This window comes from Diaphorina citri, unplaced genomic scaffold (genome assembly GCF_000475195.1).
Source record: "Diaphorina citri unplaced genomic scaffold, Diaci psyllid genome assembly version 1.1 scaffold837, whole genome shotgun sequence".
NCBI classification, from domain to species: domain Eukaryota; kingdom Metazoa; phylum Arthropoda; class Insecta; order Hemiptera; family Psyllidae; genus Diaphorina; species Diaphorina citri.
In genome coordinates, this window is record NW_007378269.1 from 123,178 (window position 1) to 141,222 (window position 18,045).

Here is an 18,045-nt window from a genome sequence, read left to right on the forward strand (position 1 = left end):
TTTTTCAACGATTGTTTTTTTTTTTTTTTTCATCAGTAGTAAAATTCCTGTGTGCAAATGAAATTATTGAAAAACAAGAAGAAGGTAAGAACCTGCATAATTAAGGTGTTTTTGCTTACTTCATAATAAAATTGTTATTGATTGCTTTGGAAAATAAATTGATTACCTAATCAAAGTGCAAAGGTAAGTATACCGTCTTTTTCCACGTACTGCTTGTCCTAAAATTCCTTTCATCTTGGCTGAACAGTGAAAAATGGCAACCTCCTCGTAATATTTTAAGGTCTTTCAGAAGCAACTTATAGGCGTGGTACCTACCTAGATAGGTAACTGACAATTCGTTTGGAAAAAATAATAATAATTTTTGAAAAGTACCCTGTGTCGTTTTCGCAATAGCAAGTTCGTCAATAAATTTTATTCATTTGTTTCTTTCTCTCTACTTTAGCCATTTTCTTCTCCTCCCCCTTCTTCTCCTCCTCCTCCCCCCCCCTCCCCCACCCCTGTATAATTTTCTGCTCTGAAAGTCTAGTTTGCATTCCAAGAAAAGATTTCCACGCTATCAGCCATCAATCATGATTTACAATCAATCTATGTACATTCGATTCTAATCAAACTGATGCGTTCGTCAATCAATTTCCCACACAATCTGTTATATCGCGGATCTATTGTTCCATTATGTAAGGAAAACAGTTAGATTTTATTAGAACCTTGTGAGTTCTCAGGACCAGAATGTATCGTCAAAATCGTTTGGATTCATTGGCGAATGACCAATTTCTTTGCTGAATGTTTTTTTTTTTTTTTTAAGGGGATCTACTTATTTGTTTTGTTCGACCACTTTCTTCAGTATGTATTCCTTTTTTTCTATAAGTTTGTTTAAGTTACAATCCTCCCAGTTACCCATTATCTATCAAACCCTAATTGTGAAGAGAACACCTCCTCTGATGGGGCCTAGAATAGTAACTTTTTACAGTTCATACGGTTGATCTTGTGGAAAGCCTTTTTGCAGAGTCTACTATTAGGCAAGAACTTGAAATGCTGAAGAAAACAAAATGTTACACAGTCCATATTTTGTTCCTGTATGTTTATCTTATCACTCGAGTTGCGTTCCTCGGTTATCCAAGTGTTGCTATAAACTGCAATCACATCCTCATTCATTAGGACGTGGGCACTATCAGTGCACAATACATTGCATTGCAATAGCATGTGGTTAAATTCAGTGCTTATTAGAGATTCAGTCCGATCAAATTTTTAGCGCCGCAGTCGAAATTTTTTAAAAAGTATTCAAAGATTTTTGCCTTTTTTTTACATTTAGGTAAGTTTTGTACAAATCTCAAAAAGCTTCGTGGGCCATGAAAATGGTCTGGCGGGCCGCTAGTTGGAAACCCCTGCTATAGGACAAGGAAAGTAAAAAAGAGTGGAGCGAAGAGAGCTTAGAGCAGTGCTTCTCAAAGTTGTTGCCACCGCGGCACACTTTTCAAAAATCCTATCTTTCTGCGGCACACAGTTTGAGAAGCACTTGGACCATAAAGCATCGAGAAGGTAGAGAAGGGAAGTGACGATAGAGAGAAGCTATGACTTTAAACCGCATAAAACTGAGAGCAAAAAAATCTATTTGAATCGTTCCCAAGAAGAACGGCCTATGTGATTTTTGCTACTTTTCAGGAGAGACATTTTAATACAGTGATGTGGAAATTTATCCCAGAATCATGTTTTCTTACACATAGGCCCTTTTACATGAAACCTTTCACTTCTTACTGTACTTAGAGGGATATTATAAAGAATATAAAGAAAAGTCTGTAAAGGATTCTGAATGTTAACAATGAACTTATTATTATTATTACTTTGCATGCAAAATTACAAGGACGGGACTTCTGAATTACTTAGTGAACTATTAGCATGCACTCATTATTTAAATTTCAAAGTATCTCTGAAAGCAGGAAAGTACACTGTAATGTTACAAAACAAAATATTGGGTAATCGGTTGACTTCCTAATTAGACAGTCAAAAATCACGCTCAACAGGTGTATCGCACGGGTCACACGGAACTGAAAGGGGACACCCTGTCCTAAGGCAAAATCATTACACATAGGCCGTTATTCTTCTGAAATTTTACTCAAATCTTCACGAAGTTGGTCGAAAAAAAAACGACTTCCGATTTTCTCCCCCCAAAACTGATTACTGCATTGAAACAAGGAGATCACAGAGGTCCCAACTAAAAAATAAAAAAAAATCGAAAATTTTCACATAGGCCGTTCTTCTTGGGAACGAAAATAGTCTTACGAATTTCTCTATAGAATATCTTGTTTTAGAAGATGTCCACAACTAGTTCAGGTCTAACCCGTTCAATATTTGGGCACTCGCGAGTGAAGTCCAGACATGCCCTTGATGTACATATAGGAGGTTGGAGACCGGAGGAGCTTCTTCTGATTGGTTTGCTGTTTACACGTGGTTGGAGTACTAGGGCTACTGCTGGTATTAATAAACTTGAAATAGCCTGTGATATTGTCAAGCCGATGCTGGGACGAGCTGTTGGAGCTGGACTTGGAGTTCTCGTACGTATTGGAGCAAGTGCTGGAGTTACTGCTGCTAGATGAGCTAGAGCTGTATCTCTCATTAGCAGGTGAGGTGTTCCAGGTGTAATCTTCTCTGTTATGTCTCTCAGAGGATTGTCGTTCGTGCTTCTGATGCTTCTGGTAGATTTTCAGCTTGTTGATAAGTTCCCGGAACATTCGAACGCCTTTCATGTTGTTGTTATTGTAGTCGATGGTTTCCTCATCCATGTCGTCGAGATAGACTTTGGAATGGTCATACTCGTTGCTACCATCAGCAAGCGTCACCACAACGTGAATGTTGGACGTGGGAGTCATTTGCATTTAGTTGAATATCACTGTTAGGAAAATAAATAGATCACACACAGGTGATAAGATTAGAGTTTATGTTTAGAAATGAATTTCAAACAATAGCAGACCAACTAACTAGAGTTGACTTTATTGTTCACAATGTTTAACTTGTTGATATCAATATCTTTGGCACTCAAGTTAACAAAAATATAGCTCGTTTATAAGGCACAAATTTCCAATATAGAAAGTTGTTAAAGGTCGGTGATTCCAAAATGGTATATTTTTTACAAAATCAAGTTTATTTAGTTAGTTTTTAGAATTATTAATTAATATTATAATGTTCAAAAGTACACGCAAATAGAAATCACTTGGGATAAATTGTTTTTAATAAGAAAGAAGTTAAAATGCAGTTATTATCGAACGTATTTAAATATTTATTATTTTAAAAAGCACAATTTTCAAGCACAAAAATTATTTTCGATTAAAAATATTTTTAGGAACGCGAACTTTTATCCAGAACGTATAGACTTTCTCGTTAATGCAAAACGTAAAAAATCCAAGGAGCATGTTTTTTCAAACTGAAGCAAACTTTCAACCGCCTTTTCCTTTTATACCCCCAGTTTCCTTTGAATTTCCCCGAGGAGCGTGTCCTCACGTGGAGATTTCACGTTGTCCATTTCATGACGCTTCCTTTCAATGCGTTTTTTTCGGTTGGATTTAAAAGCATGTACTGTATCGTGCCGAAGGATGTTTTTCCTCGCAACCGATTGTAGGATTCAAAATTGGCAAACCGAGATCCAGCGAAACTTTGCATAATTGTATACAAATTTACATTCCCTATCCACATGGGTGTTTGGAGAATTTCACCTCTGAGTGGGTTTACTACCAAGTCTGACCCCAGTTGAAGCTGTGAATCCAACACGGGTTGTGCTAAATATAGCTTGGTCTAGAACAGGGGATCCCAAACAAGTTTAATTTTAATAGAAGCGTTTATCTTCTTTTTCTTCACCTTTTCCGTGTTCAAACGGGGTTGACGTCTTTCGTCAGCCTCTCAATCGGCCCTAGGGGTGATTGTTTTGGGCTGACATTTGATTTTGGCTTAACAATAATAATAATAAACGAGTGGATGCGCTTCGCACTCAACCTATGCTATTTCTTTAGCAAGGGGAAATTTCAGACTGGTATCCTCCCTGTCCCCCAGCCAGACAAAGCTGGTCTGCTCCCTGTTTAACGTCCCGTCCTTCAGCGTTCGGTCTTAGTACAAGTAGAAGATGTCTTAGTACAAAAAAGTTTGGGAACTCCTGGCCTACAGAAATCCAAGAACTAGAAACTGAATAAATAAACTAGAAATCTGACCACATTATTAATGTGGGATAGGAAAAAGCCGGTCGTTCCGAGAACGAACATCATCGGTCTAGAATAAAGTTCGCCTCGGGCGGGATCCAAACCGGCGACATAGCGCTCACAAGGCAGACGAGATTTTTTCCAAGCTAACTATAGGCTTAGCGTTAGACAGAGAACTGTATGTAACTTTGTGAAGATCCATATTATCATACATGTAATTTGAGAAATATAACTTTTTCAATAATTATTTATTATAATTTTATTTCATCTAATAATTGTTTCACAAGCTCTATAAACCTTGAGCTGAATCCTCCTCTCAAACTTTAGCGAAAATAGCTCAAGTTTGTGTCGATTGAGGAGGAAAAAGCTCAGGTAAATGGCAATTCGTTCTTTAATCTTCAAGTGTCGAGATAGATCTAATTTCGGACTCAGAATTTTCTGACATCCTATTTGAAGAAGAGATTTCACTTAATTCTGAACATTCTCGTTACGAAACACCGAATGAATTCTCTTTGCCACTCATACATATTTTCTTTTGTTTACGTTCTCTACTCACACATTTCTCAATGCGTGTGTTATATCAACAATGTCATATCTCAATATGCCACGAGCTCCATTTATAATATTTATAATAGACACACATGAAAACCTTGGAATTAGAAAATATTTGGTGCATAAACTCTTGTGTAAATAAGAGAGAAAATTGTTTATTTATGACTACAATCTAATCTTGCATGTGTCTTAACATGCACAATGTATTATAATACAATATTGTAGGTACATGAGGAGCACAAGATCTTCTTTAGGTCAATTTATTTTTAGCTTAATTCTCTTTACGGATTACGGATGAACTATTCACTATTTTTTGAGTCAGGGTTGTGTTACAATTCTACATAGAACGGATAATCTCATCAGACGAGCAATAGAAAGTATACACATGGGAGAAAATTCTGAGTAGCCTACATCAATATTTAGCTAACTTTACCACATTTACTTCATTTATAAATATTATTTAGAATTTAAACTTATCTCAAACCTCTTATCTCAATTGTTGTTCAGTCAATATTTATTGAAGCATAAATTTAGAAAATCATTTGTAGACATGACCTTTTAATACGTTCGCTAAACGCACGTAAGAGATTAATGTCCATGCAAGTTCACGTTTAATTATAGCCCGGGTTTTAATCTATCAAAGTAAATAGCCATGTTGGTTACCTGTGTAAGGCAAACATTCACGCAATCTCATAAAGATAAAGTGGAATACACAAAATTGAAACCAATACCTGTAGGTAGATTCGTGGAAGGTTATCCCAAGTTTTAAGGCTGTTCCAGCTGAAAAACATATTGGACGTTGGGATTATTGAGATATTTGGAAAATCCTACAATGCTGCAGTGAGCACCGAAGTTGTGATATAATAACACAAAGAAACGGCATTTATTTATTATTTCCAGGATCAGCGGATGTAAGGCACGAGTTTCGCTGTCCGACATTCGACTTCCCCTCATGTGGCGAGACTCTGACTATTTCAAGAATAAGGGAGACTACCGCCGGTTTGCCGTGTTCTGTCTGGTCCGATCTGGGACTGAACTGTACGACACTTCCCTACTGTGTCCTGTGGACCGTTCTCACACCGATCTCACCTTCCAAGATGTTCTGCTCTTGTAAGTTCTTTTCTTACTTCAACCAACCTCAGAGTTGTAGTGGTTAGCGCCGTGGACTTCGGATCTGGAGGTTGGTGGTTCGAGTCCAAGTCAAGTCATAAAATTTAGCGTAGTGCATTAAGCAGGGAACGACATTTGTGACGAGCATTTATGCTTAACCCAATTAAAATTCCTTTTCTATAGTTACCTACTTCAATTCATTCCTTTTTTATTATTTGATAAAATAACAGATATACCTACAAATGTGTTTTTCCACAGTCAATATTGATTTCTAAGATTTATTCTATCTACGCTGAAACACCAATGTATAAAAGCAAGATCCATTCGCACACGGATCGTTCTTTCTCCAGAACTAAAACAAGCAGTAGAAAGTTGAAATTTGGTATAAATAGTTTTTTTTTCTTTTTCAGTAGTGTGTGGGTTTAATACCAGCCGAGGTATTGGCTTTCTAATTTTAATAATAAATAATAATAATTGAGGGGAAGGTAACCTCTAGACGAGGTTAACGCCGGAAGCCTTCTCTACCACCTAACCCTTTTTTTTTTTTTTTTTTTTTTTTTTTTTTTTTTTTAGAGATCGACAAAAATTTGTACTCGTTTTTCGATTGCAAATATTTCAACGGGTTACTTTTTGGTGTTCTTGTGTTGACCCAGCACCTAAATGGGAAGTATTGTGTCTCTTCTCGCCCATCTGATGAGAGGCATACTACGGGATGGGCATGCTACGACACAGACCACAAGCGTCTAATGTAGCAGTTGTTCAATTGCTACAAAATAAAAACGGCGGTGGAACACTCATCTTTCAAAAATAAAAAATAAATAAATAAATAATACCTAATAATTGAGGGGAAGGTAACCTCTAGGCGAGGTTAACGCCGGAGGCCTTCTCTACCACCTAACCCTTAGAGCTCTACTGTGTGATACTGTGATGGTAGTGTGGCCGTCAATATTATGGGAAAACTTTGAACTATATCTTTCTGACTAGGTACCCATTACTTTTATTCCAGTACCGGTCTCTCACCAGACTTCAACATCTCAATAGAAGTGTACAGTCACATGCTACAAGATGACCTCAGCATGGCCAGTACTCCGCGGAAGATTAAGAAGACAATCCACAGCTCAATTTCACGCACGGTCGGCAAAAAACTGGCGTTATCCATTCGGGATGAACTCAACTCGGGGAAAATGTAAGTTCTGCGAAATTCCAATTGGCGGTTGTTGTTGTTCTTTTTTTTTTTTTTTTTTTTTTTTTTTTTTTTTTTTTTTTTTTTTTTCTTCTTCTTCTTCTTCTTCTTCTTCTTCTTCTTCTTCTTCTTCTTCTTCTTCTTCTTGTAGAGTTTTGATAGAGGGAACTGTAACAACGGAGATCTTATCATTACAACTTACATTGTAGTTGTGATCTTTTTTTTTTTAAAGAGGTTTGATAGAGGGAGCTGTAATAGCGGAAATCTTATCATCCCATAAGCGAAGAGAATGAAGACAGGATAGGCGATAGGAGAAAGCCAACCATTCCGAGAAAGAACCTTAACCGTTTAGGGGAAAAAAAGGTTTTCCTTACTCTTGGAATCAATTTTGAAGAAACCATTTACTGATGAAATGTTGATATTCTTGTTTTCAGAGGACCTCATTTCGAGTTGATGGCATCTGCAAGACTGACTCTGGATGATTCTAGCGACAGTGTTCATACACATGATCTAAAACTAGAAAACTCAGGTAAGAATACCTAACAACAGTAGAATAGAACAGTCATACCTTGTCTATCCTGCTGGAATACGCCTGAAAAGTCCCTTTACACCCACAGTCTAATTAATCTCATATATAAAAATGAATGTTTGTTTGTGTGTGTGTTTGTTCGAACTTTATGCCTGGCCAAACCGCTCATCCGATTGCTATGAAACTTTGTCAACTTATTGATTGCACTCCCTTGAAGGTTATCGGCTATTTTCCGGTTCGTTTTTGTTAAGCTACGCCGAGCAAGACCACTAAATGGATGAGTGACATGAACGCCATGCCTTAAGGATTTACTAGCAGAAATGAATTAATAAAATTCCCTACCTCTTCTGTCCTCAGAGAACCCCTCACATCAGCTACCTCTGTTCGGCCACTACTGCTGCCGCCTTGCGGTTCAACCCGACAACCTCAGTCGCGAATCCCACGCTGGGTTTGTTAAAGTTCGCGCCTCTGACGCTCGGAGCGCTGAGTGGAGACAGGTGTGGGCACAACTGGCTGGGTTCCAGTTGAGACTGTGGGAAAATAAGGACCAATATATTCGGGAAGACTCGCCGCTTCGTACTGCCGCCGTGGATAGAGTGAGTTGTGCTCGCTTTACCTTGTCAAATTTAAATAAATTAAATTAAAAAAAAAAAAATAATAATAATAATAGTAATTTCTTTGTGTTATTATGTCACAATTTTTGGTGCTCACTGCAGCATTATGTGATTTTTCCCAATATCTCCATAATCCTATCATCCAACGTTTCCTCAAGAGCCTGAGTGGGCCCCACAACAAGCAGTCACGGAATCAATCATTTGCATGATGCAATTTTTTTTTTACCCCGCCGGGAATTGAACCCGGGTCTCCCGCATGCAAGGCGAGCGCAGTGACCACTGCACCATGAGAGCTGACTAATGATTTATCATATTGTATTTCCCAGGAGACGCGCATTAAAGGTGTGAGCGGCTCTTGCAAGGAGATAGAAATCAGCAATACAGTAGAGGAGAACAGAGAAGAAACTTTGCACATCCGAACAGACACGGCGGATGAGAAATCTGTCTGGCTGAGACATCTCACGCAGCATTCCAAAGATCATCTCAGGTACGCCACTTCATTAGATATTTAATGAAGAAAAAGCAACCTCCCTGGCCGAGTGGGTATCACACTAGGCTTGCACGCCGGAGGTTCGATTCCCGGCGGGGTCGAAGTTTTTTCGGCTCTGTGCTTGGAGGTCGGAGTGCACTCAGCCTCTTGGGGACAAGTGAGTTGCTGTTTTAATCGAGTAGGGATAGTTAGGGTAAAATAATACTCAAATAAGCATCATTCAATAGGATAAGGAAAGTCGTGTGATGTTCACAGCAGATCAGTGCTTCTCAAAGTTGTTGCCACCGCGGCACACTTTTCAAGAATCCTATCCCTCTGCGGCACACAGTTTGAGAAGCACTTGGACCATAAAGCATCGAAAAGGTAGAGAAGGGAAGTGACGATAGAGAGAAGCTACGACTTTAAACCGCATAAAACTGAGAGCAAAAAAGTCTATTTACTATAAGTCGTTCTGTCCCAAATTGTTTGCACATGAGTGTATTTATGTATTAACAATATTGTGTTAACACGCTGGTTAAAGCTAGCCCATGACGTCACTATCAGATAGCATTCACTGGTGATATGATAGTAGTAGAACTATCGTGCTTCCGAACAGGTAATATCGGGTTACATGATACCAGGGGAATTTAGAGGCAAACTAAGGGCCATATTATTGAACAAAATATTTTCATCCATCGGAATCGTTTCCGTTTACGCACTGAACCATCAATTCCAAACTCTCATTGGACAAAATTTCTTTCAGTCTGACTTGAGAGCGAGAATTTCTGTCCATAAAATGGGATGATCTCGGTGGTCAAGACGCTCGCCTGGTAAGGAGTTTTCACTCCCTTTTGGTCACTCCGCTGAAGAAGTTCCCAGATTTAGATGAAATTACATCACTTAGTAAACTTAGTTTAGGTGTTTAGGTAACCTACTACTTTATTCTATTAAAAACTAGCTCGGATGAATGTATTCCATGATGTAGTTCATAAAATGGGATGATCTCGGTGGTCAAGATGCTCGCCTGGTAAAGAGTTTTCACTCCCTTTTGGTCACTCCGCTGAAGAAGTTCCCAGATTTAGATGAAATTACATTACTTAGTAAACTTAGTTTAGGTGTTTAGGTAACCTACTACTTTATTCTATTAAAAACTAGCTCGGATGAATGTATTCCATGATGTAGTTCTAGAAACTTCCAGGTTTTAGATGAATTCCATAAACTCCGTCTGATGTTTCGTTCACCTCTCTGTCATTTCAGCCATTGGTCAGTGTGTCTGTCTGTCTTGTCTGTAAGCAAAATATCTCGAGAACGTTAAGAGGTAGAAGCTTAATAAATAATTATAGATAAATAAAAATAGAAACTTTTTTTAGACTTAATTCATTACCTAGTTGAAAATAAGATGGTTGTTTGTCTCATCCCGACCCCTCTCTCTTCCATGTTTCAGGAATATGATCTGGAGCAGAAGATTGACCTTGAGATCAAAATGCGAGAGGGCACCACCAAACTGTTGGCGGCATGCAAGCACCAAGCCCAAACATTGGAGGCCGCCAAAAATCTGCTCACTTCGAACGAACGAATGTCGGCCTATATGGCGGAACTTCAGAGGCGAAAGAAGGACATGCCACCCCCTCGTATGAATGGGTAAGGAACACAGACAGGTGTTTTTTTGAGGTTTTATAGAGGGAACTGGTCTTATCGTAAGATGGAAGACAGGATAGGAAAAAGCCAGCCGTTCCAAGAACGAACATTATCCCATCAGGATAAAATCCACCCCGGGCGGGTATCGAACCCGCGGCCTAGCGCTTACAAGGCAGACGCTCTACCAACCAAGCTAACTAGGCTGACACTGATTAATATTATGTAGGAGTCAAAATTGGCAAACCGAGATCCAGCGAAACTTTGCATAATTGTATACAAATTTACATTCCCTATCCACATGGGTGTTTGGAGAATTTCACTTCTGAGTGGGTTTACTACCAAGTCTGACCCCAGTTGAAGCTGTGAACGCAACACGGGTTGTGCTTAATATAGCTTGGTCTAGAACAGGGGATACCAAACAAGTTTAATTTTAATAGAAGCGGTTATCTTCTTTTTCTTCACCTTTTCCGTGTTCAAACGGGGTTGACGTCTTTCGTCAGCCTCTCAATCGGCCCTAGGGGTGATTGTTTTGGGCTGACATTTGATTTTGGCTTAACAACAATAATAATAATAATAAACGAGTGGATGCGCTTCGCATTCAACCTATACTATTTCTTTAGCAAAGGGAAATTTCAGGCTGGTATCCTCCCTGTCCCCCAGCCAAACTAAGCTGGTCTGCTCCCTGTTTAACGTCCCGTCCCCCAGCGTTCGGTCTTAGTACAAGTAGAAAGTAGAAGACGTCTTAGTACAAAAAAAGTTTGGGAACTCCTGGCCTACAGAAATCCAAGAACTAGAAACTGAATAAATAAACTAGAAATCTGACCACATTATTAATGTGCTATGTTCACACCCATGCGTTTGGTACGCTTCGGGGCCTCTTCGTTATTTGGTATGCAAATAGTTAATATTTTATTCTGATTTCTGGCCCTATTAAAATGTAAACCCCTACAAATTTCTGGTCTCATTAAATTTAAAAACGTAAAAACCCCTGAATAAATCCGTGTTGAAAGAGCGTGAAGCTCATATTTCACCTCAGTTTCCATTGCTAAGAATTAAACTGACAGATTTGTAGGACTGTCCGGCTGGCTGAGGGACTATAAACAGAGAGTAGATCAGCGTCTAGCTAGGAGACTCTAAACAGAGAGTAGACTAGTCCAAATTTCCTTACGTAAAAACCCCTGAATAAATCCATGTTGAAAGAGCGTGAAGCTCATATTTCACCTCAGTTTCCATTGCTAAGAATTGAACTGACAGATTTGTAGGACTGCCCGGCTGGCTGAGGGACTATAAACAGAGAGTAGATCAGCGTCTAGCTAGGAGACTCTAAACAGAGAGTAGACTAGTCCAAATTTCCTTATGCTATACCAAGCGGTTGAAAGCGATAAGGGCATCCACTCGGGAAATTCTGTTAAGCCAAAACCAGTTGGCCTCAAAGCGATCACTCTAAAGCTGTTTGATAGGCCGATGACAAACGCCGAAGAAGAAAACAGAACAGCAATCAAATAAAACACTGGCAAATTTCATTGAAAACATGGGTAAAACTAAAAACATTATCAAAAGTTTCGATGTTATGTCTTCCCTTATCTTCTAACGGTTTGGTGAGTCTTTGTCCTTTGTCTATCAAGAATGCGTCTTCTATGTTTACATCTACACTGGTGTATCCATGGATCACGCCACTTCTTTCAATCTGATATGTCATTATGATGAAAATATATTAACAAACCTGTGTAGGCATGATACACAAAATATGTAGTGTAGATACGTAGACAAGAAGATGGTAAAATGGCCACCCCAATTAATCCAAGTACCTCTTCCTTAGGTGAATTTTAGAGAAACTGAGGAGGTTAAAATATTCCAGTGAGGGTGCTTCGAGGTTTCATCAAGGCCCGGGGATAGCAGCTCCATACACAAAAAACCCGCCTCGAGACTTAGGTGTAGGCGCGAACAGCCCTAAAGGATGGGTTAAGCTTCTACGAATCTACCTTTTCCTCTCCAAGTTGAAGTATTTTTTCCGGGGATTCTAGAATGAATAATAGATCAGTTGCGCTTACTTGGGTGATGTTTCAAAGTCATAGAGCAGGAAAAATGAGGACCAATGGAATTCCCTTAGAGCTCTACTGTGTGATACTGTGATGGTAGTGTGGCCGTCAATATTATGGGAAAACTTTGAACTATATCTTTCTGACTAGGTACCCATTACTTTTATTCCAGTACCGGTCTCTCACCAGACTTCAACATCTCAATAGAAGTGTACAGTCACATGCTACAAGATGACCTCAGCATGGCCAGTACTCCGCGGAAGATTAAGAAGACAATCCACAGCTCAATTTCACGTACGGTCGGCAAAAAACTGGCCTTATCCATTCGGGATGAACTCAACTCGGGGAAAATGTAAGTACTGCGCAATTCCAATTGGCGGTTGTTAGGTTTGATAGAGGGAACTGTCTTCTGGAAACGGGTTACTATGTCAAGTAACATGATAAAGAATGATAGGTATGTACTATGTTTTCACTTGCACGGTCGGCAAAAAACTGGCGTTATCCATTCGGGATGAACTCAACTCGGGGAAAATGTAAGTTCTGCGAAATTCCAATTGGCGGTTGTTGTTGTTCTTTTTTTTTTTTTTTTTTTTTTTTTTTTTTTTTTTTTTTTTTTTTTTTTTTTTTTTTTTTTTTTTTTTTTTTTTTTTTTTTTTTTTTTTCTTCTTCTTCTTCTTCTTCTTCTTCTTCTTCTTCTTCTTCTTCTTCTTCTTCTTCTTGTAGAGTTTTGATAGAGGGAACTGTAACAACGGAGATCTTATCATTACAACTTACATTGTAGTTGTGATCTTTTTTTTTTTAAAGAGGTTTGATAGAGGGAGCTGTAATAGCGGAAATCTTATCATCCCATAAGCGAAGAGAATGAAGACAGGATAGGCGATAGGAGAAAGCCAACCATTCCGAGAAAGAACCTTAACCGTTTAGGGGAAAAAAAGGTTTTCCTTACTCTTGGAATCAATTTTGAAGAAACCATTTACTGATGAAATGTTGATATTCTTGTTTTCAGAGGACCTCATTTCGAGTTGATGGCATCTGCAAGACTGACTCTGGATGATTCTAGCGACAGTGTTCATACACATGATCTAAAACTAGAAAACTCAGGTAAGAATACCTAACAACAGTAGAATAGAACAGTCATACCTTGTCTATCCTGCTGGAATACGCCTGAAAAGTCCCTTTACACCCACAGTCTAATTAATCTCATATATAAAAATGAATGTTTGTTTGTGTGTGTGTTTGTTCGAATTTTATGCCTGGCCAAACCGCTCATCCGACTGCTATGAAACTTTGTCAACTTATTGCTTGCACTCCCGTGAAGGTTATAGGCTATTTTCGTCTCTATGTTGCTGTGTGCCTCTGTTGATCCAGTTGAATTTCCGGAAATTCTTCTTACCATAGGAAGCACTGGATGTTGAAAATGAACGTCCACTTTGAGAAACAAACTGACAAATTTTCAAAGACATAGTGGGAATAAAAAATACAGCGATTCAACTTTTAGCGCTTAATTTAGAATAATAATCTTAGCATGTTCACACAGAGTCCATTCTAATATTTCTAATCATAATTAATTAATAGATAGTAAAACTATTTTATTTTTTTATTACTCAGTACTCACTCAAAACTCAAATTCACACTTCACAGACTTCACAGCTTCACACAATCCTTCAATTTTTCTTTTTTTTTTTTTTTGAAATTTGCCGCCGACTCACCGTGAAATTGAAATCGATAATTGCTACAAAATAAAAACGGCGGTGGAACACTCATCTTTCAAAAATAAAAAATAAATAAATAAATAATACCTAATAATTGAGGGGAAGGTAACCTCTAGGCGAGGTTAACGCCGGAGGCCTTCTCTACCACCTAACCCTTAGAGCTCTACTGTGTGATACTGTGATGGTAGTGTGGCCGTCAATATTATGGGAAAACTTTGAACCATATCTTTCTGACCACCCATTACTTTTATTCCAGTACCGGTCTCTCACCAGACTTCAACATCTCAATAGAAGTGTACAGTCACATGCTACAAGATGACCTCAACTAGCAGATATCGGAGCGAAGCGACGGGTTTTGGCTAGTACCTGATATATTTTAGGGGGAAAATGATAATAATTAATAAATGGTATACCCATCCGTAAAAGCCGATGTACGGATGGGGAAATGATGGTTAGGTCGTGGGCCTCAAAGTCAGTTTAGTGAGTTTAAACTCGGTTTAAGTTTAACTCTCGGATTAGGTAATCTGACTAGTTGATTGAAAAAGAAATGGCCAATCAGATTGCTTAAACCGAGATTAAAACTTAAACGGAGTTCAAATTCACTTTGTGACCCCGGGGGTTTTTGAGACAAATACATACTTTCAAATGTTCATCGTTTAGATATTTGATGTTCATCATTTGAAGTTTTTCAGGTTGATTAATAAAATTCCCTACCTCTTCTGCCCTCAGAGAACCCCTCACATCAGCTACCTCTGTTCGGCCACTACTGCTGCCGCCTAGCGGTTCAACCCGACAACCTCAGTCGCGAATCCCACGCTGGGTTTGTTAAAGTTCGCGCCTCTGACGCTCGGAGCGCTGAGTGGAGACAGGTGTGGGCACAACTGGCTGGGTTCCAGTTGAGGCTGTGGGAAGATAAGGACCAATATATTCGGGAAGACTCGCCGCTTCGTACTGTCGCCGTGGATAGAGTGAGTTGTGCTAGCTTTACCTTGTCAAATTTAAATAAATTAAATTTACTGTGATATCCACAAAGTTGTGAAAAAGCTCTCTGCTTTACCACAAAGAGTAATGATTTGATTTTTATTTTAGAGTCTTGAATTCAGGGAATTTATTTTTAGTGATTTTCGGGATTTGACCTCTCAATTCCTGGATTTTATTTCCTCTTCTATTTTACGTACCCTAACCCAAAACAAAGCAAACATAATTTTGTAGGTACAACTGTTGTTTTCTTATGTTTTACAACATCTATCTTGTATTGGCATAGTGAGGTATGATGATCTTGATCTCTTGATAGAGGGAACAGTAACAACGAAGCTTTGTTCACGATAAAGTTCCCCCCCCCCAGGCGGGAGTCGAATCCGCGACTTAGCGCTTAGGTACAAGGTAGGCGGGTTTTTTCCGCACATTTCAAAAAATCAAATCATGAATCTTTGTGGTAAAGCAGAGAGCTTTTTCACAACTTTGTAGGTATCACAGTATTACAAGTCGTTTATTTACTCAATCATCATATTTATCATCGCTCGTTTCTTTGACTTGTAATGCCGCCACTGGTCGCTACTCAATAAAAGTAGCCACTCAATTGTCTTCACGAGGCCAAGTGCACCCTGAACGCCAAGCACAGAGCCGAAAAAAAACTGCGGCCCCGCCGGGAATCGAACCCGGGCCTCCTACGTGCAAGCCTAGTGTGATACCCACTCGGCCACGGAGGTTGCTCCATTATATTTAACTCCAATTTTCATTTCAGAGTACAATGTCGGAATGGAGGCTCGTGTTTTGGCTCACGTTCATAATTCTGGCGGTCACCAATCTATTCTATCTCGTGTTCGGCTCGGCCGAAATACAACCCTGGAACGACCCCAACCCTGTAGTACAAAAGCCGCCCCCCCGAAGTGAAATAGAAATCGGCCCAGAACCCGAATAGAGTGCCCCAAAACCCGAATAGAGTGCCCCAGAACCCAAATAGGGGGATGCTTGTAGATTGAGTACGAATAGACTATCTTTGGACAAGCAACCACACTAGTAGATCATTGATGGCCGAGGCCACAAGTGAGCGTATTTGGATTAACTTCGGATCAAGCAATCTGATTGGGGTTGATTTCAAAAAATTCCGCCCGGGGCGGATTTTATCCTGATGGGATAATGTTCGTTCTCGGAACGGCTGGCTTTTTCCTATCCTGTCTTCCTTCTCTCTTCGATTTCGGGACGATAAGACCATAGCAGTTACAGTTCTCTCTGTCAAACCTCTTTTTAAAAAAAAAAAAAATAATAATAATAAGAAGAAGTTCATTATAAAGTTCGATTTCTCTCTCATTGCAGATGGAAGCACACTGTGACGGAATCCATGGATATTAAACTTCCAAGTCCATCCAAAATTATATTCAACAAACCTGCCAGACAGGGTTCTCTCTATGACGAAACCCCACTCATAGGTACGAATAACTTAATACAAAATAATAAATAGTGTTCGCATAAGAATGAAAAGTCCCTTTCCTGAAGGAGTAGCCGAGACAGGGACCACTACAACAACAATAATAATAGACTCTTGAGTACAAGGTAACCACTAGTCGAGGTTAACGCCGGAGGCGTTCTCTACCACCTAACCCTTAGAGCTCCATTATTATGTGGTCAAAATCTCAAATAAATGAAGGATAAAATCCCATTCCTCAGCTTGGATCCAACCCACGCCCTCCTGTTTACCAGGCGAGCGTCTTGACCACTACGCCACCAATGCAAGCAATAAAATATTTCCCCTCCTTATGATTCACAGAGAACATTGAAAACCACCGAGACTATCAGCCGCGCCGCACTGCTCAGGAAGTGTTCAGCCTGACCCCCTCCACCAGTCTAAGTTCCTGCTCCTCATCCTCCTCCCCTACATTCAGAGACACTCCTATGATTCACAGAGAACATTGAAAACCACCGAGACTATCAGCCACGCCGCACTGCTCAGGAAGTGTTCAGCCTGACCCCCTCCACCAGTCTAAGTTCCTGCTCCTCATCCTCCTCCCCTACATTCAGAGACAGATCCCTCAGCACGAGTTCCAAGACGAGGTCAGGACGATGGCCTTTCTCCAGGAATAACTAAAGGCCATCTATCCAGGAATAACTAAAGGCCATCTCTCTAGGAATAACTAAAGACCATCTCTCCAACAAATCTTGCAAGGTAAAATCGATAGCAAGAGAGGTCCCGGCAGAAAAAGAATCTTGTGGTTGGCTAACCTCAGAATCTGGTTCGACAAATCATCAGCCAAACTTTTCCGGATTGCCACCAACACGATAAAAATAGCCATGATGATTGCCAACATCCGGAACGGATAGGCACTCAAAGAAGAAGAATCTCTCAAGGAATAACGAGGCACACGACCTGTCATTATTGACAACAAGGCTATTTCCCTAGGAAAAACAAGTAGCAGAATACTTATAAGGAGAAACAATCAGCTGATTATACTCAGAAAAATTACTAGTACAGAGAATAGTAAGAACTAGGTTGTTACAAAGGACTTTAATGGTGATCCTTTAAACCTAGAGATGTAGACCAAACAAGGTCCAGAAGTATAGAAAATGATTGGTACAAGGGACATAATAATTTATTATATCTTCAACATCTAGATTTCCCCTTTTCTTTTCTTTTTAATAATCTGTTTCTACTGCCCTCATTTTTTTTTTTTTTTTTTTTTTTTAACACAGAGGCCCCAACTAAAAAATAAAAAAAAAATCGAAAATTTTCACATAGGCCGTTCTTCTTGGGAACGATTCATTTACTATAAGTCGTTCTGTCCCAAATTGTTTGCACATGAGTGTATTTATGTATTGACAATTGTGTTAACACGCTAGTTAAAGCTAGCCCATGACGTCACTATCAGATAGCATTCACTGGTGATATGATAGTAGTAAAACTATCGTGCTTCCGAACAGGTAATATCGGGTTACATGATACCAGGGGAATTTAGAGGCAAACTAAGGGCCATATTATTGAACAAAATATTTTCATCCATCGGAATCGTTTCCGTTTACGCAC

The 18,045-nt window shown here is 39.4% G+C and overlaps 1 protein-coding gene across 1 annotated transcript in view; it reads left to right on the plus strand.

Moving 5' to 3' along the window:
• LOC103512436 (rhotekin) overlaps positions 1-17,680 on the plus strand; it is a gene marked incomplete in the record, with an annotated part of 111,960 nt that extends 94,280 nt beyond the window's left edge. The window contains 8 exon segments of the mRNA XM_008477198.3: positions 5,634-5,843; positions 6,850-7,029; positions 7,461-7,555; positions 7,913-8,151; positions 8,496-8,656; positions 16,344-16,456; positions 16,795-16,903; positions 17,040-17,680. Of these exon segments, the coding sequence (XP_008475420.1) occupies positions 5,634-5,843; positions 6,850-7,029; positions 7,461-7,555; positions 7,913-8,151; positions 8,496-8,656; positions 16,344-16,456; positions 16,795-16,903; positions 17,040-17,112 (1,180 nt within the window).
• Between the last annotated feature and the right edge of the window lie 365 nt (positions 17,681-18,045).